The sequence below is a fragment of the Bubalus kerabau genome, chromosome 3 (genome assembly GCF_029407905.1).
Source record: "Bubalus kerabau isolate K-KA32 ecotype Philippines breed swamp buffalo chromosome 3, PCC_UOA_SB_1v2, whole genome shotgun sequence".
NCBI lineage: Eukaryota > Metazoa > Chordata > Mammalia > Artiodactyla > Bovidae > Bubalus > Bubalus kerabau.
The window spans coordinates 23,702,612-23,730,287 of record NC_073626.1 but is presented as its reverse complement, the minus strand read 5'-3'; the positions used below and the strand labels follow the sequence as shown (position 1 = coordinate 23,730,287).

At 42.2% G+C, this 27,676-nt stretch overlaps 1 protein-coding gene and 1 long non-coding RNA gene across 2 annotated transcripts; both read left to right on the top strand.

Annotated features, from left to right (window-relative positions):
• LOC129645671 (uncharacterized) lies at positions 1–9,025 on the top strand. Its single transcript, XR_008711470.1, has 3 exons — positions 1–242; positions 2,465–2,612; positions 8,683–9,025. It is a non-coding gene; the product is annotated as an uncharacterized LOC129645671 (long non-coding RNA).
• A 6,592-nt stretch (positions 9,026–15,617) lies between these two features.
• TRIM31 (tripartite motif containing 31) lies at positions 15,618–27,160 on the top strand. The gene is made up of 8 exons (XM_055570993.1): positions 15,618–16,140; positions 16,786–16,881; positions 17,675–17,909; positions 19,521–19,655; positions 22,345–22,419; positions 23,567–23,632; positions 24,220–24,393; positions 25,679–27,160. The coding sequence occupies exons 1-8, from the start codon at positions 15,724–15,726 to the stop codon at positions 26,203–26,205; spliced, it is 1,725 nt and encodes a 574-aa protein (XP_055426968.1). The 5' UTR covers positions 15,618–15,723; the 3' UTR covers positions 26,206–27,160.
• The last annotated feature ends 516 nt before the right edge of the window (positions 27,161–27,676 follow it).

Sequence of the window (27,676 nt, the reverse complement as noted above, 5' to 3'; positions counted from 1 at the left end):
GTGAAGGAGGAGTTAATGCCTTAACGTCTGTATTATTTCTGCCTGAAGAAAGTGGTCTTTTCCCCTCTCCCTTTTTCTACTATAAATTGTAGCCCACTCAATTCAGGGCAGAGCTACCTCGCCTGCCCGCTTGCATCTCTTACAAGCGTCCTGTGTTAGTAAATCCTGTCACCTTGCCTCACGCTGAATTCTTTCTGCGCTGAGACACAAAGAACCTGAACCTCAGTAAGTCCAGACATCGGGTGAGTGATTCTAATTAAAAGATTGTGGGTTCAAGTCCCAAGCAGGGTTTTGGCTGGGTTTGAGTCCCAACCATGTAGGTTCGAGTCCCAAACTGGGTTTTGGCTGGGTTTGAGTCCCAGCAAGTGGGTTCAAGTCCCAGTCTGAGGTAAACAGTTTCAATGTTTATGTAGGTAGAAGTAAATACAAGTGTATTTATACTATATATATATATATATATAAACATATATAGATTTGTACTTTTTCCCCCTTTAAAGCAAAATTTTGCCTGCCAAATAATATTCTTTTTCACTTTTATAGCCTAGCTATCTTTGTCATGTCAGTACATAGAGCCCTTATAAATTGGTTCAGTTTAATATGGCAACAAAATTATCTTGCACCAGGTTAAGTGCTGAAGTGATCAAGATGGAAAAACATTGCCATGAGTAAGGACTTTTAGTTCCCACTGTCTTAAGGGGAAAGTTTTTTCTACCATGTGGCTTTGGGAGGGGTTTTCTAGACTTTGTCCTGGGTGTTTATCCAGCTGCTTCCCCATCTGTCTTGTGATTTGGACTCACTGGAGCAGCTGGCCAGCGTTAGATTTGTTGTGGGCTGGAGATGCTGGAACTCCAGTACTTTGGCCACCTCATGCGAAGAGTTGACTCATTGGAAAAGACTCTGATGCTGGGAGGGATTGGGGGCAGGAGGAGAAGGGGACGACAGAGGATGAGATGGCTGAATGGCATCACTGACTCGATGGACATGAGTTTGAGTGAACTCCTGGAGTTGGTGATGGACAGGGAGGCCTGGCGTGCTGCGATTCATGGGGTCACAAAGAGTAAGACACGACTGAACGACTGAACTGAACTGAACTGAAGATGCTGGAGATTAGCCCAGGGGTTTCTGGCAGCCTGGGCGTCGCAGGTCTTCTGTGCCAGGTCTGGGTCAGAGTACCTTGCTGTCTCCTAGGAGAGAGGAGTATCAGCTCTCCCCCTGCAGACTTAGCAGAATCTCTGAGTCAACTGAATAATCTGACTCAGATCAACTTTAAGGTGCTCTCAGGTCCCCGTGGAGCTAATGAACGGGATAGGGGACAATGGGTGGGTCAGACAAATAGAAACGTATTCTTATTTGGAACAAAAGCTGTCCATTTTAAAGTCCTCAAGTTATTCAACATCTAAAAAAAAGGCATTGCAATGTAATTTTTTTTTAACACTCTTAGGTTAAAAAAAAGTTACTAAGGACATTTTACCTGAATTAAAATAGCAAAGATTGGAACAAATGTCCTTTAAACTGAAATAGTTTCTTTTGGGGAGAGAATTTGAGAGCCTTGGCACTTTCATCTCTTTACATGACTCCAGGGTCAGGGCCCTCCAATCAAAGGTGCATTCTTTATCTACTGGAGAGTCACAAGTCCAAGGAAAGGGGGAGCCCCTCATTGTGGCCCATCCTCAGCCCCCGACTACCTTATATGGGAGCTGACTGAACTTATATAGGCGTGCTTTTCTGTTCCACCCACCTCTTCTTCCTCCTCCCCACCCTTGGGCTTAATTGGAAAGGTTTGGGAAGATGGAAAAAAGATTATTCCAGCAGATGAGGAAAGAACACATGTAGTATTGCCAGCTAGAAATCAGGTGTCTCAGTTAAACTTGAATTTCAGATGATTTCATAAAGTCTTAAGAAAGAAAGAAAGTGAAGTCGCTCAGTCGAGTCCGACTCTCTTCGACCCCTTGGGCTCCAGCCTACCAGGCTCCTCTGTCCATGGGACTCTCCAGGCGAGAAGACTGGAGTGGGTTACCCCTGTAGTAGTCACGGTTTATCTGAAATTGCAGATTTAACTGGCTGGCCTGTACTTTTTATTTACTCAATCTGGCAACCCTACTGGCACATATGGGTCACAGAGTATCAGCCTTACTGGAAAAGACAGTTTATCTTGAGGAGAAACTAAAGATAAGCTTAAATGGAAGGGAGGAGGCCTTTAAACATCAGCAGTTTAGATTCTGTCCTGTAGAAAACAGGACTGACTGAAGATGGCTTTATAAAAATATTTATTTTGGGTTGTTTCCTTACCTTGTAGAAATACATTCATTGTAATATATTTGGCAAGTACAGAAAAGTAAAAAAGAAAATAAGTAGCCATAATTCCACCAACCAGCAATAACAACTGTTGCCATTTTGCTGTTAACTGCCTTCAAATTGTTGCCTGATTATCACTACATTAGTTAGGCCCATGTTGCACTTCCAGGGTGGTGCAGTGGTCAAGAATCCACTTGCCAGTGCAGAAGATGCAAAGGACAGAAGAGTTCGATCCCTGGGTGGGGAAGATCCCTGGAGGAGGCAATGGCAACCTGCTCCAGGGGTTCGCAGAGAGTTGGACACCACTGAGGATGCAGGTAGGCCCATTTTGACCATCTATTGAAACCCCCCCTTCCTGCCTTTTCTCCATAATATGTATTGCCCCTTAATGTATAATTCATTTGGTTAGCTAATTTGTTGGGCTCTTCTCAGTGAGTGGGGCTTTTGTCTGCTTTGTCACTATCACTAGTCCTAGAACTGTGCCTGGCATATATAGAAATACTCAGTATCTGTAGGACAAATTTTTGGACATGGAATTGCTGAGACAAAAGATTTTATGTGCATTTTTAAAGAATTTTATCTAGTATATGTTGCCAACATGCAGTTCAGAGAGGTTGAACCAGCTCATGTCCACCCTAGAGCTTGGAATGGAAGAAGAACAGCCCTGAGTCCTGCTGTGTCCCATGTGAGGTGGGAGGAGTAGGGAGACCCCTTGTCGAGTAGGCAACTCAGAGCTAGGGGTGAGGTGTAAGGTGGGCTTTACAGTGACATGGGCATTAATCTGTGTATCAGTGTATTAATTTGCTAGGGCTGCCATAACAAAATACCACCACCTGCGTGGCTTTAAGCAAAAGAAATTCATTTCCTCACAGTTCTGGAGGCTAGCAGTCCACCATCCAGGCTGTTTCCTTTGAGGCCTCTTTCCTTGGCTTGCCACTGGCTGGCTTCACAGCCTTTCCTCTGCATGAGAGCATCTCTGACGTCTCTGTGTGTCCTAATCTCTCTTCACAAGGACTCCTGTCAGCTTAGGCCCCCCTCAATGGTCTTATTTTAACTTGGTCACTCTTTAAAAGTCCTGTCTCAAAATGATAGGCACCTCCTGAGGTACTAAGGGTTGCGGCTTCAACATACAAATTTGGGTGCATGTAATTTGGCTCATTACAATCTGCTTGGAAGACAGGAGGGGTGGACATTCACTTCAATTTTCCTAACGTTCAGAAGGCAGCTTTCCTGTCCTCCCAAGGCTCCTCGGGCCAATGCCAGATCCTCACCCCCATCTACTGCGATTGGATTTCGAAGCCGTTCACCATCCTAGCATCCTCCTGAAAAGTCTGTAGTGTCTCCGAGTGAGGAATTACGAAGAACTCTGTGCTGGGCTCTGAGCACAGTACTTCTATGGTACAAAATATTACAAAGTCTGATGTCTTCTGCTTAGGGGTATGTTTAGATCCTCAGCTGCAACCATATTTTTGCTTCTTCTTGCCAGTTTTCTTTGATGTCATTTACTGCCCAGGTAGCCTAATTATGGAGGGTGTGAGTTGAGGGTAGACAGTCTGTATTAGAATTCTCCAGAGAAAGAGAACCAATTGATGTGTAGAGAGAGATTTAAGAAATTGACTCGGGAGTTGCCTGGTGGTCCAGTGGTTAGGACTTGGTGCTTTCACTGTTGTGGTCTGGGTTCAATCCCTGGTTGGGGAGCTAAGTTCCCTCAAGAAATTGGCTCATGTGACTGTGGGTGCTGGCAAGTTCAAATTCTACAGGGCAGTCCAGGCAAGTTGGAGACCCAGGGAAGAGTTGATGTTGCAGCTAGAGGCAATCTGGAGTCAGAATCCTCTCCTTCTCAAGGTAAATTTTTCTCTTTTAAGGCCTTAAACTAATTGTTGAGGCCCACCCACACCAGAGAAGGTAATTTACTCAAAAAGTCTACTTAAAGGTAAATGTTTAATATTCATTGTTAATCCCATCTGAAAAATACCTTCATAGCAGCATCTAGGCTGGTGTTGCCAAATGTCTGGGTAGCACAGCCTAGCCATATTGACACATAATATTAGCCATCCTACAGGTCAATCCAATACTTTACAATCGTTTTAGGCAAATGAGTCAAGTGAAGACCAGATCTTTTTGATTTCTTCGCTTCTCCTTGCTCGTACTTCATCTGGAGTCGAGTTGTTTAGGAAGCCTGCAGTTTCTCCTGAAAGAGGGAGACAGATAAGCCTGCCATTGGGATTTTTCTATTTCCGTTAGCATAGCAGCCCTTTAATTATCTCTGCATTTATGCTATATCTTTTAATATTTATTTATTTATTTGGCTGTACTCGGTCTTAGTTGTGGCATGTGGGATCTAGTGACCTGACCAGGGGTCAAACCTGGGCACTCCCTGCATTGAGATGGTGGAGTCTTAGCCACTGGATCACCAGGGAAATGCTATGCTATATCTTTCACGTATTTTTTATTTTATCTCTTTTTATGAGTGTAAGGAAGAAAAGGAACATTGTATTTTGTTGTGTTTTTTTTAATCCAACTCTTTTTGAGTGACTCAGTCCCATGTTTTATTGAATGCCATAACTATTACTTATAAATTGACTTCTGTCAACCCATGCATTTATTTTTATGGTTATTTTTCTTTGCTCTCTGTGTGATATGATTTCTATAGAGGACTTTAAACTCTTTACTCCTTTTAAGTGGGGTTATAGGTTAACCTCATTCAATTTGCCAACTTGGCAAACATTTTATTTTATTATTTAAAATATTTACTAAAAAAAGACTATTCAGTTGTACCAGGTCTTTGCTGTGACATGTGGGATCTTTAGTTGTGGCTTGCGAACTCTTAGTTGCTGCATGTGGGATGTAGTTCCCTGACCAGAGATCGAACCCCAGCCCCGTGCATTGGGAGCTTGGAGTTTTAGCTACTGGACCACCAGGAAAATCTCTCAGCAAATATTTTAAAGGCATTAAGTGAACTCTGGGAGTTGGTGATGGACAGGGAGGCCTGGCGTGCTGCAATTCATGGGGTCGCAAAGAGTCGGACACGACTGAGCGACTGAACTGAACTGAACTGAAGGTATTTTAAACAGAATTGTTTTTGTTACTTTCAATTTCTATTTTTAACTAAGCAAAATCTGTCTCCTAGGGAGACCATTCACAGGGTATCTCTGTGTTGGCTATCCCTTTATTAATTTTTTAAAAAATGTTTATTTTTGGCTGTCTCTGATCTTAGTTGCAGTGCACAGAGCTTAGTTGCCCTGCAGCACGTGGGATCTTTGTTCCTGACCAGGGAGGGAATGCACACCCCCTGCATTGCAAGGCAGATGATTTACCACTGGACCACAAGGGAATTCCTGGCTATGCCTTTAATTCTTTCTCACTCCACAGTCCTTGACTTATCTTAAGGTCTGAAAACCTTTTAGAAATCTTGTTTACATATTACCTTTCTTATAATGTGCTTTTTAGTCACAAGCTGATTGCATTTTGTATCATTTGCCTGATGTTTTCCTGTATGTGACCTTACCAGCAACGTATGAAGGACTCATCTTTCCACATCCTCATGAGAGCTGAACATTAAAAAAACATATTTTTTTGCCAATCTGATAAGTACAAAGTTTTATCTAATTGTTTTATTTGTATTTTCTTGAGTAGTAGAGAGGTTGAATTTTTTTAATTTTAGAATTTAAGAATTACTTTGAATATCTATTATCTACTGTGCATTTCTTATAGTTTTCCTTTTTAAACTAAATTATTTTGAAAAAGTTAACGTAGAAAAAAAAAACACTCATGTAACAATAACCTAGAATTAACAAAGGTAACTGTTTTGCCACAGTATTTACAAAAAAAAAAAAAAAATCAAATGTTACCAATTTGAAGCTCCTTTTGTTCACTTAGTTTTCTTAGTTGTTGTCCTCAAATATTGTCATAAATTTAGTGTTAATCCTTCCAGGCCATCCGTGTGTTTATACTTCTATCATGTATATAGACAGCCATGAATTATCTGGAGCACTGTTTTGTGTGTTTTTTAGTGTATATGAATGGCCTCACACTATTGAGACCTAGCCATATGAATACTTACAGATCCATGGTTCTCAGCTGGCTGTTTTGTCCCTCAGGGACATTTGGTAATGCCTGGAAACACTTGTTTGTCACATTGGGACAGGGGTGTGAGGGGGGAATACTACTGGAGTTAAGTAGATAGAAAGATGTTGCTAAATAGCCTACAATGCACAGGACAGTCCACACAACAAAGAATTATCCAGCCTAAAATGTCAGTAATAATGTGGTTGGGAAGCCCTGATACAGATTTTATTTGATATTTTGATTTTATAAACAATACTACACTTAACATCCTTATACACATCTCTGAATGCACACACGCACTATTCTTAGGCAGAATCCTAGGCTCTGGAGTCTAGTTGGGTTCAAGTTTATATTCCACCATTTTTACTAAATAACCTTGGAATAATTACTTTATCTCCCTTACCTTCGGTTGACTTGTCCTCAAAGTGGCATTAATACTTCCCTATATAAATAATTATTTCACTAATAAATATAAAATGCTTGAAACTGTGCCTAGTACATGGTAAGTATTCAATACGTGTTAGTTTTTATTTATTATTAGTAGTAGTAATGTTTCCATTATCATCATTATTATGTAGTGTAATCCTGAAATTGCACATTTTAAACTCTAACTGCACATTTTGAACTTTTAACAAATTGCTATAATTTATACTTTCACTAGTAAAGTATAGGTGTCTCTATTTCCCCATGTCTCTGGTCATGTTTGATATTCCCAGACTTCTTAATCTAAGGTATAAAATGATATCTTGTTTTAACTTTGAAAGATTACTATTTCATATGCTTATTGATTGATTAATTTTATTGTTCTGTGAATTTACAGTTCAATCTCAGCCCATTTTTTATCACGCGATTTTGTGAAAACTTAAAAGCATTTACGAAGTTAAACCTTCACAAAATAAAAAAATTTATATATAGTAAAAAGTCTCTACCACCCCATCCTTCAGCCAGTCATCCACTTTCTTAGAGGCAGCCAATGTTAGTAGATCATTATTGTTCCAGAGAGTTTATATTCATGTTCAAGAAAATAAGAATTTTTATCCAAATGATTCATAGTACATGCATTATTCTGCGTCACTTTTTTTCCCCCACTTAATGACATAACTTGGTGATATTTTTCTATCTATAAATACAGAACTTCCTCATTTTTAATTTCTATTCAGGTATAGAACTGGATTGTAATTTATTTAAACATTTTCCTATTGATGGGCATTTAGGTTGTTTCCAGTCTTTTGTTAATACAAACATTACCACAAATCCATACTAATTTTAGATGTGTGAGTAAATCTATAGGATAAATAAATTTCTGAGGTACAGTGGTAAAGGGAATTACAATGTAAAGTGAAAAGAAAGTGAAAGTTAATTGCACAGTCATGTTCGACTCTGCGATTCCATGGACTGCAGCCTATCCTGCTCCTCTGTCCATGGAATTCTCCAGGCAAGAGTCCTGAAGTGGGTTGCCATTTCCTTCTCCAGGGGATCTTCCCAACCCAGGTATCAACCTAGGTATCCCGCATTGCAGGCAGATTCTTTACCAACTGAGCAGCAAAGGAAGCCACTTACAAGGCAAAAGCACTTGTAATTTTGAAGCATATTGCAATATTGACTTCCATAGAAATTGCACCAATTTACATAGGCCCAGCAATGAAAGAATCTTTTCCCCTGACGGCCATCACAGTGTCATCAGACTCCTGGATTTTTATCAAGTAAAAAATTGTATTTCAGTGTTATTTTAATATGCATTTCTTATTAAGTGAGGCTGAGAATTTTTCACATGTTTTAAACATGTTTTCACATGTTTTAAACATGTTTTAAATGTGAATTGTATTCTCTTTCCTGTGAACTGTCTGTTCATATCCTTGGCTCATTTTCCTACGAGATTGTTGATCTCACTGATTTGTAGCAGCATTTTTTTTTAATGTTTATTTTTGGCTGCACAGGGTCTTCATTACTTTTGCACAGGCTTTTTCTAGTTGTGGCTAGTGGGGGTACTCTTCACTGCAATGTGCAGGCTTCTCAGTGCGGTGGCTTCTCTTGTGGAGCACAGGCTCTCAGTGCTCGGGTTTCAGTAATTGTGGCATACAGGCCTAGTTGCTCTGCAGCATGTGGCTATCTTCCCAGGCCAGGGATCGAACCCATGTTTCCTGCTTTGGCAGGCAGATTCTTATCCACTGCACCACCAGGGAAGTCCCTGTAGCAGCTTTTTTATGTTTCAAAGAAATTGATTCTTAATCTTTGATTAATCTATGGATCAAATTAATAGTTCTCATTTCCAGTTTTCATTTGTCATTTGAATTTATTTTTATAAATTTTGTCATGTAGCTGCTGCTGCTGCTGCTTAGTCGCTTCGGTTGTGTCCGACTCTGTGCGACCCCATAGATGGCAGCTCGCCAGGCTCCTCCGTCCCTGGGATTCTTCAGGCAAGAACACTGGAGTGGGTTGCATTTCCTTCTCCAATGCATGAAAGAGAAAAGTGAAGGTGAAGTCGTTCAGTCGTGTCTGACTCTAGCGACCCCATGGACTGCAGCCTACCAGGCTTCTCCGTCCATGGATTTTCCAGGCAAGAGTACTGGAGTGGGTTGCCATTGCACTTTTATTAAACATTTTTATTTTTAAAATTTATCATTTAAATTTATCAATATTTTCTATTTTGTGTCCTATTTATAAAGACCTTCCCATTCTGAAACTACAAAATAATTCTCCTATGGTTTCTTCTAGTGCTTTTATATTTCCACTTTTTTTTAAACTTTAAAATATGTCTGTTTGGAATTTAGCCCAGTTTAAGGTATAGGGAGTGTATTCAATCCATTAATTTTTTTCTAAATTGCTTTCTTCTTGTTCCAGTTATCATTTATTCAGTTACAACTGGAGATGGGATCTTTGTTAAATACTAAATGCCTGCATGTATTTTGGCTATTTCTGAACTTCCTACTCTGCTCTATTCCTGATCTTGTGTTCACGCCATACTATTGAGTCTCTGTAATATGAATCAATAATATAATGAGGTCATTTTCCCCAACATGAACTTTTTTTTTTACATTCTTTTCCATAATTCCTCTTTTCGTAGCTACTCTTACTTATTTTTTCTTATGACCTTTATTTTTTTAAAAAAATATTTATTTAATTGGCTGTGCAGGGACTTGGTTGCCACACAGGGGATTTTTGATCTTTATTGCTGCACATGAGATCCTTAGTTGTAGCATGTGGGATGCAGTTCCCTGACCAGGGATCAAACCCAAGTCTTAGCCATTGGACCACCAGGGAAGTCCCCACACTTCTTGTTTACCTCCCTTTCCAACTCTCTTGCCTCCTGTTTTGTTTTTAATTTTTAAAAATTATTTATTTTGATTTGGCTGCACCGGGTCTTAGTTGTGGCATGCGAGATCTAGCTCCCTGACCAGGGATAAACCCGGGCCCGCTGCCCTGGGAGCACAGACTCTTAACCACTGGACCACCAAGAAAGTCCCTTGCCTCCTATTTTACTGGCTAAATTTTCTTTATTAATATTTTTCCCTTTCATGCTTTGAAAGTTATAATTTCTATTCCTTTAGTACTTATCCTTGAATTTTTATCTTATGTCATTAACTTCATATTTTTGTAACAAAGTCTAAAAATTTTAAGTATCTTTAGACTCCTAAAATCTTAGCTCCCTTAGGTAGGTCTTTAGCTATCCTCTGAACCTCCCCCTGCTTCTAATTCCTGTATTATAGTTGTCTAAAGTTTTAGCTCTACTTTTTTGAAGGCAAAACTTTTGTTTCTAATGTTTTTTACAGTCAGTGGTATACAATATTTACCATTACTGTTGAATTATGTTTTCTTTGCTTTGTGCATCACACTCCCATCGTGGAGCCTTTCTCTCTCTCTCTTTTTAAAAGATAACTTTCAGGTTTTTCAGCAAGATTCCAAGGATCTCCTATGACTTCCTTGGGAGTCCAGTAGGTAAGACTCCACACTCTGAATGCAGGGCATGAGGGTTTGATACCTGGTGGAGGAACTAAGATCCCACAAAGTAAGATTCCACAAAGGGAAAAACAGAATTCAAAGAGGAAAAAAGAAAAGATTTCAAGGATCTCCTGGTGGAAAATTAGATTTTTTAATGTCCAAAAATATCTTTATTTTGCCTTCATTTACGAATAACAGATTAAATGAATATAGACACCTTGGTTTGGTAATTTCCTCCCACTTCTTAGAAATATTAGTATCAGTTCTAAAGATTTACTTGCATGTTGACGTACGGCAGAAACCAACACAATATTGTAAAGCAATTATCCTCCAATTAAAAATAAATTAAAAAGATTTACTTGTTCTTCGATAGGTACCCTCCTACTTCATTCTGGCAGCTTTTGCAATTTTCTCTTTCATTCTCTTCAGTTGCATTACAAAGTGTTTTTAGTGTGAAATTATTTTTCTCTTGTTGTGCTTGATATTTGATGCATTTTCAGGGGACCCGTACATTCTGAAAAAACAAAAAAACCTGAAGGCTTTTTCTCTTCATATTTTGCTCCTGCATTTCCTCTCTGCTTTTCTTCTGAACTTCCGACTGGACACATGTTGGAGCATTTTGATTTATCCTCTGTATATCTGACCTTACTTGGTTTCTACCGCTTAGTGATTCTCTGTGCTGTGTGTTAGTAAACTTCTCAGAGGGTGCTGACCCAGCACTATCTTACATTCATGAATTCTCTCATTGACTGGTTGTAGTTTTTTACCTTTAAAAAATATTCTATTATTAGTATATCTTTGAAAGAGGCAGGAGTAGTGGTGGCCACATGAATTTACATCCTCATCTTGATGCCAAATCATTTTTCTATATTACTGCTATTAACCCTTGACATGTCATATTAATGCTAGTAAATTCTCTTTTGCTATTATTTGTCTTTTGATTTTTTTTTTTTCGTTATCACAGTTTGACTTTATTTTTTTTTAATTTTATTTTATTTTTAAACTTTACATAATTGTATTAGTTTTGCCAAATATCAAAATGAATCTGCCACAGGTATACATGTGTTCCCCATCCTGAACCCTCCTCCCTCCTCCCTCCCCATACCATCACTTGTCCTTTGATTTTTTTATGGCATTATTTTCCATGTTGAAATTTTTGTTTTGTTTTTGGTAATCTGTCAATATTTTAATTTTATGTCTTCTGGGGTTTTTTTATGTCATTCATAAAAATGACAGCTCTCTCACATTAAGGGTAAATATTATTCTAAATTTTAATATTTTCATATTTGATCTTTAAACCACTTAGACTTTTTGTTTATGGTATACAGTGCAAGTCTAACTTTGTTTCCTTCTAAATAGTCAATTATGGCAACAAGTGGAACTGTATCAAGCTAAAAAGCTTCTGCATAGCAAAAGAAACAATGAACAAAATGGAAAAACAACCTATGGGATGAAAGAAAATATTTGCAAGTCATATATCGAATAAGAGGTTAATATCCAATGTGTTTAAGAAACTCTTACAGCTCAATAGTAAAATCCCACAAATAATCCAATTAAACAGTCTATTGAAGAGACTGGGGCTTCCCTGGTGGCTCAGGCAGTAAAGTATCCACCTGCAATGCTGGTGACCCAGGTTCGATTCCTGGGTCAGTAAGATCCCTGGAAAAGGGAATGACAACCCACTCTAGTGGAGAATGGAATGGCAACCCACCCCCATTCTTGCCTGGAGAATCCCATGGACAGAGGACCCCAGCAAGCTTGCAGTCCATGGGATTGCAAAGAGTCAAACACAACTGAGTGACTAATAGTATAAGAGACTGAATAGACATTTTCCAAAGGAGACATACATATGGCCAAAAGGTACATGAAAAGGTGCTCAACATCATTAGTCATCAGGGAAATGCAAATCAAATCATAATGACATCTCACCTCACACCTGTCAGAATGGCTATCATCGAAAAGACAACAAATGCTGCCAAGGATGTGGGGAAAAGGGAACCTTGGTGCAGTCTTGATGAATGAAAATTGGTGCAGCTATGATGGAAAACAGTATGGAAGATCCTCGAAAAAATTAAAACTAGAACTACCATAAGATCCAGCAATCCCACTTCTGGGTGTAAGTCTGAAGGAAATAAAATCCAGAATTCAAAGAGATATCTGCATTCCCATGTTCACTGCACTTTGTTCCCAAAAGCCATGACTTGGAAACAACTTTAAGTATTCATCAACAGATGAATGGAGAAAGCAAATACTATTGTGTGTGTGTGTATTTTATTTATTTAAAATATTCACTTATTTGGCTGTGTCAGGTCTTAGTTGTGGATAAAGCAAGTACTGTATACAGCTAGTTGTGGCCTGCAGTATCTTCGTGTCACATGGACTCTTTCCTTGCTGCACAGGCTCCCGAGCGCACACACTTTCATAGCTGTGGCACATGGGCTTAGTTCCTCTGTGGCCTGTGGGATCTTAGCTCACCAGTGGATTCTTAACTACTGGATCACCAGCGAAGTCTCTCAAATGTATTTAAAGTCAGCCATAAAAAGATGGAAATCCTGACATTTGTGACAATAAGAATGGACATGGGGTCATTAGGCTGAGTAAAATGTTAGACAGTGAAAGTCATGTCTGACTCTTCGCTACAGTCCATGGAATTCTCCAGGCCAGAATACTGGAGTGGGTAGCCTTTCCCTTCTCCAGGGGATCTTCCCAACCCAGGGATTGAACCCAGGTCTCCTGCATTGTGGGCAGATTCTTTACCAGCTGAACCACAAGGGAAGACCAAGAATACTGGAGTGGGTAGCCTATCCCTTCTCCAGGGAATCTTCCCAACCCAGGAATTGAACCGGAGTCTCCTGTATTGCAGGGGAATTCTTTACCAACTAAGCTACCAGGCAAGCCTGTTATGGCAGACAAATGTCAGACAAGAGAAAGACAAATACTGTAGGATTTCACTTGTATATAGAAACTAAAAGCACCCCACTCATAGACACAGATAGAATGCTGGTTGTCAGGGTCTGGTTGTTGAGGGGTGAGAGAAATTTGAAGACGTGGATCAAGGGGGTATAATACAAAATTTCAGTTATAAGATAAGTTTCAGGGATGTCATGTACAGTGTGTGACAATAGTTTATTAAATAGTCAAAAGTTGCTACAAAAATAGATCTTTAATGCTCTCACCATAGCAATGACAACAACAAAAAAGTTATTTATGTGAGGTGAAGGATGTGTTAACTAACCTTATTGTGGTAAACATCTCACAATATGTACATGTGCCAAATCATCACATCACATTAAGCCTTCACAATGCTATATGTCCATTATATCAATAAAGCTGGGGGTGGGTGAAGGTGAGATGTCTTCAGGACCCAGGCAGACAAGAGGCAGTAAGAAGTGGTATGGAAAATAAAACATCCATCCTCTCTAAAGTCATACAAATTATGTCTAAAATCACTATGTCAAATGAAACCTACCTATAAGTTAAATTCTGCCTCCAGGGGACAGCAGTTTAGGATGAGAATAAACTATAAAATATTATACAAGTGTCAAGATGCTTTAATTTCACCTCAAAGGAAACAAAGAGGAAGGCCTTTTCATAACATTTCTGAAATGAAGGTATAACACTGCTGAAAGCCTTGGCTTCCAACAGTTTCTATAATTAAGGCAACCATATATTCATCATCCAACCTGGATACTTTTGAGAATGGAAGGATGATCTATTCATTACATCAGGTCAACGTGAAACCCAGCACTGTCCCAAAGTAAGCCAAAATATACAATCACTCTGATTATAATCATAAATTACCCATAATGCCTGTCTGACCTAAATATTAAGATCAGATAAAGACGAAAGATGTGTTTCTTGAGGGAGACAGATGGCAGATGCTGGAGAGAGAGAGGAGATAAGTGTGGCAGCTGGGATCCAGATGAAATGGGAAGAGAGGAAGGACCCTTCCCTTATATAAGAGGGAAGGAGCAAAGGTTGTGATGCAAATGTGTGGAGCTACAGAAGGGAGTGTTGGTGGTGGTGGTTGGGGGAAGGCAATCCAGGGATCAAGTAAGCACCAAGAAGCAGGAAGAAACACAGAAAAAACGAATGAGCTTGGACACAGCAGAGTGTTGAAGATGTTTGGGAAAAAAAAAAAGGACAGACTGATCCAGGTGCTGCTGGGAAGTAACAACTAGGATGGAGAACAGAGAATGACCTTTCAGCAAGGAAGTTCCTCGCTGGTCCCACTGTACTAGGAATCTCCCCAGGGGAGGAATGGTTGCCTCTCCTTTTAACTGGAAACTCCCTGAGCGGGTGATTATATTGTAGCCATGCATTCCAGGAAACAAACCCACTCAGAAGGACAATGCAGATAGTGGAGTGCAGTTTATTACAGCGGTGGGCCCAAGGCAGAGTCTCCTCTTAGCCAAGGACCCTGACCAGTTTTTGTGAAAACCTTATATACCTTAAGTGTTCTTGCTCAAACCCACCTCCCCAAATTCCTTGAAACTAGTCTGGACAAGGTGAAACAGAGATACGATCAAAGTTAGCCCATGATTCATGTGTCACAAAACTAGATAAACAGTGGACATTTATCAACAGGACTGTGGTCATATCCCGAAAAACTTAATGGAATTTACGACTTTGTTCTGTTATAGAGATAATTAGCATATTCTTTTAGGCAACGGAGAGTCCAAGTACAAGTCCTGAGGCTCTTTTATCCGGGGGTCTGGTTTTCCATTGGTATGCCATTTCTATAGACGCCGGACACAAAGTTCAGAGTCCATTGGGAGGGTGACCATGCGTGTAGCCTAATGTTCGCAGCCTGGCCTAAGATGGAGTCCAGCTCTGTCTGTTTCCTCCTTCAATATTTTCCACATTTGCACAAAATAGTTAAAAGTGTGGAACTAAATTACAAGAGATAGAGAATTACTCCCTTCCTTTTCATATGTTCTCCCAAGGTTTGGGCTCTGCATGAAAGAGATGCTCAAATCATTACTGGTGAACTGTCTGTGACCTTTTGGGAAGCATTTTCCAGTCCATCCACTCCTTCCCTGAACCTCTGAGAAAGGACTTTGGTGCCCTGGTCCTTCTAATCTCAGTTAACTGCCTCATAAACACCCTTAAGTAGTCCAAGGTTCAGGAATACTTACCTCATTTTATAAGCAGTGTATATTCATTTACTACATCTATTCATTCTTAAGAGGCAGTGAAGTAGCATTGTCCATCTGTTTCCCTCTTTATAATATTTCCTACCTTCTAATTTTGACTCTTTTCTACTATTGTTTTTTTCCTCTCTCCTTTTCCTCTCTCTCTGATTCTCTAATTAATAGACTCTGACCTCCATTGCCTCTGTTATCTTCTCTTTTCTTAGAATCAGTGCCCACAGCTGATTTCTCGACTTCCTACAGACTTGAAGAAGCCTTTGGCCCCATCATGGCCCATCAACAGTTTACCGGTAAGCTTCAAGAAGAAATGATTTGCCCCATATGCTTGGATATTCTGCAGCACCCTGCTACCATTGACTGCGGGCACAACTTCTGCCTCAGTTGCATCACTCAGAGCGGGGAAGCAGCAGACAGCGTTCTTAAATGTCCTATCTGCAACAAAATTGTGAAGAGGGACATGATCACGCCCAACTGGCTCTTGGTAAATCTGGTGGAGAAAATCCAAGCTATGGATCCCTCGGAGATGCAGCCAGAAACCGAAGAGCTGAGATGTCTAAGGCATGGAGAGAAATGTCATTACTTCTGTGAAGTCGATGGCAAGTTCCTCTGCGTGGTGTGTCGTGAATCCAAGGACCACAAAACCCACAACACAACTCTGATAGAAGAAGCTGCCCAGAATTATCAGGTAGGCATTTTGGGGTCCCTTCCCTGTTCCCCCATCAGATCAAGAGTTCAGTGAGGACCTGGAAACTGTCATTTCCTCCCTCTGGGTTTGTACCCATGGCCCCATCTTTGCACCTGAGTAGAAAATTTGCAGTCAGGCCCGTAGGTTCAAAAGTCTAAGGCTGGAGAACTGATGTTTGTTGCAACGAAGGTATAATGGAGATGGAAAGAACACGGAATTTCGAGTCAGAAGTGTAGGTTCAGGTTCAGACTCATGAACTTTTTGTAGATCCTTCAAGGAGTCACTTTACCTCTCTGAGATCCAGGTGCCTCCTCTTTAAATGGGTCAAACAAATTGTACTTCTTAAGAGTCGTAGGTATGACAAATGAGAGAAGGTTTGTGGAAATCCTTTGATAACCCCAAAGCACATCCAAATATTAGTCATAATTTATTAGTTATAATTTATTACCACATTCCTTTCTTGTAGGTCACTTAGGCTCCATAGTTCTTCCTCCCCCGTCACACCCCAGCCCCCAGCTTGAACAGGAAAGGGGGATCTATTAATAATGACACAAGGACTTGCCCTCCATCCCAAGAAATAAGGAGGGCATCATGAGGTCAGGAGATCTCCAGGCACGACTTGCCAAGACAACTCTCTCCCCACAGGGGCGGATCCAATCACAAATCGAGGTCTTGCAGCAAAAGGAGAGGGAGATAATTCAGGCAATGGCACAAGGTGAACACTGTATCAAAGTCTCCATGGTAAGAAAAACTCAGGTGCGGGTCTCTCTGTCTATGAGCTTGAAAGCAGAAATAGTATCTCTGCAAAACTCCTAGAACTCCTTATTACACTGACCACTCAAAAAGACCTTATTGACAAAGGAACAGATACAGAATGGGATGGAGTGTAGGAGGGACAGAAAGAATTGTGGCATCGGGGGTAAGGGTGTGCTCCAGCCTTCTCCTCCTCTACAGCGTTTGGTTTGCCAGTGCTAGCATCTTCCACGTCCAGCCTCATGTTGTTGGAGTAGGTTGACTGCTTTGGTCTCCTCCACCTGGGGACAGGTAGTGTAAGGAAAACTGGTGCTGGTCTTAGAATAGGAAATACCAGTTTTAAGACCCATCTCTGCCCCTCACAGTCCCTTACTTACCTAGAAACTGACTTCTCAAGTTAGAAAATGAAAACGCTATGAACCCACTCAAATATCTATATCTGTTTTGTGTGTGGGTGTGTGTACAAAGGAAAAAAAAATCTATGTGAAAGCAAATTATAAACTGAAAAGCCTACTGGAAATATGAATACTTAATACTTAGGTATTAAGTATTAGCTACCTATCCTTGAAGCAAAAAATATGAATAAATAACCTAAAATGAAAACAAGGCACATAGTAAGGGCTTTCAAAAGCTTGTTCGCCTCCTATTTCCTTTCCTCCGTGTCTGCCATTGCATGTTGCTCAGAATAAACTTAATAAAATGATAACATTGAATAAAATGGGATAGAAGGAACTTTGAGGCCATCCTCTCATCTTCTGAATGTCCACTTTCTTGCCCCCAGTACCAGGTGGAATTAGAGAAGGAGATGGTCATCGAAGCCTTCAGACAACTGCGTAAGGTGCTAAAAGAGGAGAAGAGCTTCCTCTTGTCCCGAATCAACTGGCTGGGTCAGGAGATCTCCAAGGGGGAGAAATTATATGTCATTTCCACCAAGTCGCAGCTGAACTATCTCAGGAAGCTGAAGGATTCCCTGAAGTCCAGGCAGTGTTTGCCGCCAGGCCAGCTGCTCCAGGTGAGTGTCCCTTGGGGACCAAGTTGTAAAAACACAGTGACCCATCCCTAGTTACAGATCAGAGCACTGACCACGTGGCAGGATACCAGAGTTGCCTCTATCTTCCTTCCCCCAGCTCAGTGCTGCCCAATAGAAATACTGTGTGAGCCATAATTTACAAATATATTTCACACAATGTATATAATTTAGAAGTACAATGTGAGCTATATGTGTAATTTAGAATTATTTTGCAAGCCACAAATATGACTTAAACTTTTTTTCTTGTAGTCACATTAGAAGGGTAAAGAGACACAGGTAAAATTAAGTGAAATATTTTATTTTACCCAATATATCCAAAGTATTATAATTTCAATCATTAACCAATATTTTTAAAGTATTAATGAAATATTTCATGAACCTCTTCCTTTAAAAAAATTGAGTCTTTAAAATCTGGTATATGTTTGGCAGATCTCAGTTCAGACATCATATTTTGAATGGTTGAATTAAATGTACTCTGACCAAATCAATATAGTTGTGGTCAATGGAAAAAGTATTTTATACTATTTCAGTTTTTTTTTTTAATTTAAATTTGGATTGGTGACTCTCATAAAATTTAAAACTTTGGTTCCTTGTCGTACTAGCCATGTTTCAAAGTTTTCAATAGCCATGTGTGACTGGTGGCTGCCATACTGGACAGTGCGGTCTAGGTGATACACAGGATAAGCTGAGCTCCCTCCTGAATCCATCTCCCATTCCCACTAGTTCAGAAATCCATTTCTTTTCTTTTTTTTTTTTTTTAAAGGAAGACCACACAAAGCCATTCCAGCCCTTTTCCTGTCTCTCTTCTCCCTTCTCTGGTTTAGTCTCAGAGACAAAACTTATTTTCAAACAACTCAGTTAGTTCCTCTCGAGGTCTGATCATTTTCCTGCCTACTGGCATATTGGACACTTCCTGGAGGAACTCTTTGTGGAGATGTTCATATAGGAAGAGAGATGTTCTCATTCCACCTGTTCTACCCCATGCCCTGCATGGTTGGTACCTTCTCCTTGGCTCCCATGAATCAGCCAAGTGCTAAGACTGTGCTGTTTCTCTTTCTCTTCTAGGACATCAAAATTGCCTTGTGCAGGTATGATGGGCCACCCCAAGTGCATTTTGCCCACTGATTCATTCATCTTACAATACTCAACATACATTCAAGTACTCAACATTCTTCCCTCCCAAGTTCCTGTCTACTCTGTCTAACTGCAGTCAGGTACTTAGGCTGCAGCTTAAGCTGAGTTGGTTACTCAAGAGAAGAGCTGTTTTCTTTATGTTCCAATTTCTTCATCACAGATTCTCCTATTTCCTTGCACTTCCTGCATGACCCCTTGCTCAACTAGATGGCTCCTGGGTCCCCTACCCCATCTCTCTGCCCTCTTCCTCTCTGCTTTTTTCTGGCTTATCTGCCATCTGCATTTCCATATCACACTATGCCCCACCTCACCGTGGCCCCAATATCCCTAGCCCTGGCCTCCTGACTCTCAGCTCACTATCCTCTGATTTCCTTCCTCACCCTCAAGGCTCCATCACCTCATCCCCACCTCTTTGTCACAGCTCTTTCTCCCCTGCACCCCATCCCTTGATCTCACCATCCAGTTCAGCCATATCTTCCTAGGAGTGAAGCGTTTCGCTTTCTCAACCCAACCCCTGTTTCAATGGACCTAGAGAAAAAACTCAGTGACATCAAATCACGACATGATTCCCTCACAAAGAGCCTGAAGAAATTCAAAGGTAAGGAAGAGGCTGTCACCAACTCAGTTCACCTCCCTTTGGGGGATTCTTCCTCCATCACCCTGAGGAAATGGAACTGTAACTCATCCATATCAATAGTAATTATATAGGGTATTTCCAGTGCCAGGCTCTCTGCTGGGCACTTTCCAGGCATCTGTATCTTTCTTTTCAGGCATTTCTTGCACTCTGCCTTCATCATGTTTCACCTGTTTGCATCCCTGACTCTTCTTGTGAAAGCTGCAAGAGGTTCCCATGCCTGGCACAGTGACTGGCAGGAAGGTGGTAGACCAGTTGTCTGGTGGGTCAGACCTGGAGTTCAATCTATTTCTGACTACAGAATACAAGAAAATAGATTCAAAGTCAATGACAGCTTAGGGAAATCCTTCTTGCAGCCTTGCAGGGAAATAGAAGTCAGACAGAAGTAGATGACTTGGGCTTTAGATATTTGGTCAGATATTTTTCAAAAACATGTCTGGGTTTACAACTAGGAAGACAGCTGGGTATTTGTAAGGACTCCCTTTACAGCAAGGGTTGTGCTTGTCTAAACCAGGAGTAGAGAGAGCTGGATGGAGTTTCCTCCCAGGAAATATCACAAGAGTCTCCCACCCCAAGACCCCTCCCATATGCCTCTGGAAAAAGAGGACCACGACAATGCCCCCAAGAATACCACTCGTTCAGCTAAGAATCTCCAGTCCCCAGACACAGAGTTTTTGTTCTTAATTTTGTTGTTTTGAACTTTTCTTTTCCCTAGTAACTGCTTTGTCCAGTTCTCCCATCCCACGTGGTGTAATATCATGTAACCCAACAATTTCATAGTCATTTCAGGTTTTCATAGTCATTCCAGTTTGGTTCTGAAGTTCCCTGGTGGCCTAGTGGTTAGGATGCTGGCCTTTCACTGCCATGGCCTGGGTTCAATCTCACATAGAAGAGCTACAATCTAAAAAATAAAATTAAATAGTTTGGCTTCAGTTTAGAATTTCAATAAAGGGGTTTATTACCTTTTCACTTTGGCACATGCTGGGATTGGACATGGAGAAGGGGGCTACAAATATACTCTCTACCTTTTGGCACAGATGAACGTGGTCTGCTGTATTTTCTTCCCCACCCACCCCTACACACAGTCCCCTAACTCCCACCTGGCCCTCTTAGAGTCCACTGGATGGAGGAGGTTCTGGGGGCCTACTTACAATACTGGTCTAATCTCCATAGCTGCCTAGTCTGAGGATGGTTGCCTCTTGTTGGGGAATGACTGGGTCTGGGAAACCAGAGGTGGAGGGGGTTGGTGGCTGGACCCTGAAGGCCCTGGAAGCATAGCACTCCTGGCCAGTGTTTCCTCTGGCTCCAGGTGTGCAGACCCCTCATAAGAGGGTTGCTGAGCATTTGCTATGGCTGGGCTGGTGGCCCTCAGAGGAGATCCCCTGTGTCTCCCTCCACCTATACCCAGGGCTGGCTCTCTCCTGTCCTGGAGCTACAGGGCACTAGAAGGGTGCAGAGGCCCAGAGGAAGCCCCTTATCTAGGGGTCCCACTCTATAACTCTTCCCTTAGCCCAGCACCCCTACAGCAAGTGCAGGCCGGACACAGGCCATCGTCCCCGAGTTATGGGCTCATTCTCCAACCACACAGTCTTTTGTCCTCTGCCCCTGTTTCCATGAGGGTACACAGACGTTGACAGCCCTCCATGTCTGGGAGACGGGGGCACAGAACTCCCTCCTTGGGGAGAACTGGGACAGAGGGCACCAAGCGCCTTGGTCTGGAGCTCCCTTGCCTTTCTTGTCTTGAGTCTTCTCTTATCGGGAGGAGAGGGATTACACCCAGGCTTTAAGTAGGTGGGACCATCCTTTACCACACCCTGTGCCTGAGTGGCTGGCACCACAGCAGACCTTCTTCTGAAGCTAAAGCATGAGGCCAAACAGCACCTTTGTCCCTCAGCCCTTTCTCCTCACTAGGAAGGGACTAGATTTGTGCTGCCTAATATGTTAGCTACTAGCCACACATGCACTTGGGCATTTGAAATGTGGCTCGTCCAAAGTCAGGTGTGCTGCTAGTGAAGGAAACATGTCAGATTTCACAAGACTTAGTGCGAAAATAGAATGTAAAATATAGTAATAACTTTTTATAGGTCGAAAGGCAATATTTGTTAATAATGGTTTAAATAGAAAATATAATTAAAAATTAATTTTATCAGTTTCTTTTTACTTTACTTTTTGTAATGTGACTACTAAGTAAGTAAGTAAATGTTAGTCGCTCAGTCGTGCCCGACTCTTTGGGACCCTATGGACTGCAGCCCACTAGGCTTCTGTGTCCATGAGCTTTTCCAGGCAAGGATACTGGAGTGGGTTGCCATTTCCTTCTCCAGGGGATCTTCCCAACCCAGGGATTGAACCCGGGTCTCCTGTACTGCAGGCAGATTCTGTACTGACTGAGCTACAAGGAAAGCCCTTCCCTTGTGACTACTAGAATTTTTAAAATGTTATTTGTGACTTGAGTGTATTTCTACTGGATGGTGCTGGGCTAGAGAGCCACTCCAGGGTAACAGAAAGGGCATCTCTCAGAGTTTTACACCTTGGTCCACTAAGACTCTGAGAGTCAAGTTCAAGGCATTTGAAATTTGATGCCTGCTGTGTGATCGTGGGTTCCTTGTTCAAACTCTCTGAATTTACTCCATCTCATTCTGTTCTCTCCCCACAGACATTTTCCAGGCTGACAGCAAGAAAGATAAAAGCAAATTCCTCAGTGGCTTGTCTGAGGAAGACAGAAAGAGCTGTAAGTGATGACTGCTCCTGCCCTTTGGGGAAAGTGAAAAAAGCAAAGGGGAAGAATTCTGTCTCTCTGCTTACACGGAGGCCAAATATAGGTGAATCCCCATTCCTCATCAAGGGAGAAGCACAGGCATATGGATATGTTTTATTATTTTAAACTCAGGTAACTCACAAAACAGAGACTAATCCCAAAATTTAGAAATATTTAAAAGTAACAGAAAATTCTGGGACATCCCTGGTGGTCCAGTGGGTAAGACTCCATGCCTCTAATTCAGGGGGCATGGGTTTGATCCCTGGTTGGGGAACTAAGATCCCACATGCTGCACACCATGCCCCCCCCACAAAAAAAGAGTAACAGGAAGTTTCAAATTTATTCCTCCATTCCTCACAGTAAGGGAAGAAAAGATAAGACAAGGAGAAGACAAAGCAGCTCGGTCTCTGTAGTAGTAGCTGCCATCAGCCATTGGCTGGGTTTCTGGTTATAAGTCAGGTCATGACAGCCCAGGGGAGGGAGACCCCCAGTAACCGCAGCGTATGCCCAAGCCATCAGAGACGGCCCTGCTATCTGAGATGGTAACACTAGAAGTACCATTTCTTCAAGATCCACCATGTGCTAAGCAGTCCACTTCTAAAAGTTCAAAATCTCACTACCATCCTCCTAGACAGGTGTTATTATTGGCAATTTACAATAAATAAGGCCCCTGCAACTTCAGAGAGGTGAAGTAAATTACCCAAGTCATGTGAGTATTTAAGTGGAAAAGACAGCATTAGAAATCATTTTGCCAAAGCCAGAAACTACACAATGCCTTCCAAAGCCAAGAGCAGAACTTAAGATTCTGTTCCACTAGTGTTTTTCCACCAGAGGAGCTGTTGGTTTTTGCACATGGTTAAGTCTCCACTGTGCTCTCTGCCTTGTGGTCTGCTGAATCACATCCCAGGCCTCAGGAAACATTCTAGGCCAGTAGAGTACCCCCTCCTTTGCAGGCATTGGGACAACCTGAAAGGCTTCTATACTTCCTCATGACCTAGGGGGCAGCCCTTACTGAGAATCACCAATTCTTGTTCTTATTGATGGTGGCAGGCTGTTTGGTTTTTAGTTTGCAGCTTCAGGTTATCAAGACCAACACTGGTTTTCTCTCACCAATTTCTAGGGTACCTGTCAGAGAAAAATGATCCTAAGACAAACAAAACCTCAGAGCCTGAGTTGAGCCCTCCAGGTAAGAGTCCTGCCCCTGAATGCTGGTGGCTTCTAATGGTGGAGTCAAGGGGGTCAAATGCTATCCCCTCCCAAGCACCTGGAGGGTAATGCAATTAATGGTAAAGAATCCGCCTGCAATGTGGGAGATCCAGGTTCTATCCCTGGGTCGAGAAGATCCCCTGGAGAAGGGAATGGATGCCCACTCCAGTATTCTTGCATGGAGAATTCCATGGACAGAGGAGCCTGGTGGCTACAGTCCATGGTGTCGCAGAGAGTCTGATACGACTGAGTGACTAGCACACACACACATGCAATTAAAAGGAAAAATTACAATTAGATGGAAAAAATAACTAAAGTGAGCTTAACCAGTGAAGACAGCTTACAAGTAGAGGGGTTTTAATAAATTGTTCCCTTATCTATCAATCATTCAGTAAGGCAAGCCCAAGAATTTCTGTTGATCCCCAGCTACTGGAACCATGTGGGCAGTTTCACTTTCCTGAGTCTACCTCTGATTCCTCCTGCTGTGTCTAGAGCTCGGAAGCACTTTCTGACATTGCTGCCTTGCCCCCACTGACCTCTCTTCTGTCCTCCCCTTCTCTCTCAAAGTTGACAGAACAACTAAACCAGTGCTGCAAAATCCCAAACTCTCAATTTCACTCAGCCCACTCTTCCGGAAACGAAACAGGGACTCTTTTGTTTCTTATTCATCAAACTGGGACAGCTCTGAGAACCTGGGGAGCCCTGGAGCTACGAATATTGAAGAGCTCAAGACGGTGATAGGTGAGTGGCTGAGAACACTGAAAGGTCCTTGAGGGTGTGGAGATGGGGATGGAGGTGAGGACTTGGAGAAGGGAGCAGGTGTTCTCAAGCAAAAGGAGGACGAGGACCCATCACTTGGCTTCTGCTTACTGCTTTGGCTGTGGTGCCCCCTGGTGGATAAAGAAAGTCACTATAGTTGACTGCTCCAGTCCCCCCACTTTTTTTTTTCAACTACCAAGGCATCAGTTTAGCCAGGGTGGAATCCAAGAGACCAGTAAGAACTACCTGGGCCCCAATCCACCTAACTCATCCTCATGATTCTGACCACTCTTTTTCCTCTTCCCAACATTCCCACATCCTCCATCTCTCCTAAACACCCCATCCAGCAAGGAAACATTAAGTCATATTAGAATAAGAGGAGGACTTCCCTGTAGCTCAAACGGTAAAGAATCTGCCTGCAATGCAGGAGACCAGGGTTTGATCCCTGGGTCGGGAAGATCCTCTGGAGAAAGGAATGGCAAGCTACTCCAGTATTCTTGCCTGGAGAACCCCATGGACAGAGGAGCCTGTCGGGCTACAGTCTGTAGGGCTGCAAAGAGTCGGACAGGACTGATCGAGTAACACACACACAAGATTAAGAGGATGAGGCCCCCATTCCTAAGTCTTTGGCAAGGCCTGGAACCACAGCTTCTCAAGCCATTGTAGGCCTTCTACCTTTGACAAACTATAACTTAATATCCAAACCCAATTAAAAGCGTGTGAGGGGCAGGCTTCTCCAGTGGTTAAGACTCCATGCTTCTACTTCAGGGGCGGTGGGTTCCAACCCTGGTGGGGGAACTAAGATACTGCATGCTGAGCGCCCACCGCACTGCCCCAACCCCCAAAGTGTGCCTATGTAGTGAGATGGGAGAGGGCTGACAGTTCCTCCTTCTGCACTCCACCCCTCCACTGAACCTTTGAGGGACTGTACTTTAGAAAATTACTCGAGCTCAGACAATCTGAACCTTGACATCTCTTATACAAGCCTCAAATCTTGTTCTAGATATGAAGACCACAGGAAACAGGGAAGGAAGAGGAGATAGTCTCAGTTCTGAGTGTTGAAATGACACCTCCCCACCACTCTCTCTGAGGGAGACCACCCTCAGAGCTGCATATGGTGAAATTTAGGGATTAATGTCAAGGAGGGGGCGGGGGGCTAGGATATCTCTGGGGGCAAAGGTGACCTTGACTTCTAGAGAAGGCCATCCTAAAGGGGGCCGGATGGCTTGACCTGGGGTTGCCCCTCTTTCTCCTCATCTTCCCGCAGACCCACTGACCCTGGATGCGGCTTCGGCTCACCCAGATCTCATCATTTCCCAGGATCTGAAGACAGTGACGCTGAAGCCGGTTCCTCAGAGAGTCTGCGCTGGGCACACCGACCCCGAGCGCTTCTATCCGTTCCGCTGTGTCCTGGGCTTGCCAGGCCTCTGCTCCGGCTGCCAGACCTGGGAGGCGGAGCTCCAAGGGCCCGAGGGCGGGGGCTGCGTGGTGGGCGTGGCCTCGGAGCTAGTGCCTAGGAAGGGCATGCTGCAGATAGAGCCTTTGAGTGGCTTTTGGGCGCTGCGCATCGCGGGCTCCGAGTGCCAGGCGCTCACCGAGACCGGCACCCGCGAGGATCTCTCGGTCTGTCTCAGGAAAGTGGGCGTCCACGTGAATCACGAGTGCGGCAAGGTCGTGTTCTACGACGCCACCACGAGCAACCACCTCTACACCTTCCACGCCTCGTTTCCAGGGCAGATCTTCCCCTTTTTCCGGCTCCTGTTTCCCGGCACTCAGATCACCCTGAGTCCCTAGAGTTGTTCCTTTGCTTTCCTCTGCGTCTCCTCCCCGTTACCCCCTCGCTTTGGGATGTGTGGGATGTGTGCGGTAGGGTTGAAGCTAGACTTCCAGGAACCCTTTAGGAAGGTTACACTCTTTGGCTTCTTGATCGAGGCCTGATATTTCTGACATTACCCCCACGGCCCCCACCCCGCCCTTTACATTTACCTTGTTACTTTCAGTCCCCCTTTCTCCCCAGTATACCTAGGTTGAAAAGGAAGCTTCAAATAGACAAGGCTATTTATTGTCGCATTATAAATCAATAGGTGATAGTTGAAGATTCTGCAATGAGAATGTTGGTTGAGATGCAGATTTCAGGGGACCACACACTGATTTGAGGCTGTGGCTTTTATCCTCGATGTCCTTGAGAGTGTGTGCAGGCTTGGCCCATCTGGGCCTCATCCTTTTGAGGGACCTGAAAAACGACGCTGGATCGCTGACTGTTGTCTCCCCAGATGACTCAGTTTCGCAAGTGAGGACTGTCTGTCTATTATTTTAGGATGACCTCCAGGATATACTCAGTGAAAAAAAACCAAGATGGAGAATAGTGAACACAGCATGCTACACTTTACCTAAGAAAAGAGGAAATGTGAATATATATATATTTTTGCTTATATTTATTTTTTAAGTGGAAGGATAAACCAAAACCTAACAAAAACACTACCTTTGGGAGGAGGGGAAACCAAGTGGAAGACATGGAAATTAGGCTTTGGAATTATGTAAATGTTTTACATCATTATAAAACAAAATTAAATTAAAACAAGAGGAACCTAACAGTGTAAGTAGTTGGTAGCTTAAATTCTCTGTAGTTGGTAACTTCTTAGGAGTTATTTTAGGTGACTTTAAAACACAGTAGTTTAGCTGTATCTCTTTTGTGGAATATAGCCTAATGACAAAAAGAATTGAAAATAAAACTAAAAATGTTCAGTTATCATCTTGGTAATAATATTTTTGTTGTTATTCTGAATTTATTATGTATTATGTTGTTTAGTCCCTAAGTCATATCTGACTCTTTTGTGACTCTATGGTTTCTCTGTCCATGGGATTTTCCAGGCAAGAATACTGGAGTGGGTTGCCATTTCCTTCTCTAGGAGCTATTCCTGATCCAGGGATCCAACCTATATCTCCTGCATTAGCAGACAGATTCTTTACCACTGAGCCACATGGGTAGCCCATGTATTATGTACATGTACATATATACCCAAATATAATAAGATAAAGAAAATAAGCAATTATGTTAACATTACCAGGAACCAAGATTTTCAACCTGAAAGATTAGTTTTCTCTTATGATTATGAAATAAAAGAAGAGAAATAAAAGCACAGTGATCCCAAATTTGAATTGGAAAATCATAATGTGATAAACCCATGATGCATTTTCCTTAAAAAAATAATAAAATGCATTTCTTAGCTTCCTTCACAAAGAAGCCCTATTATTGATAATAATG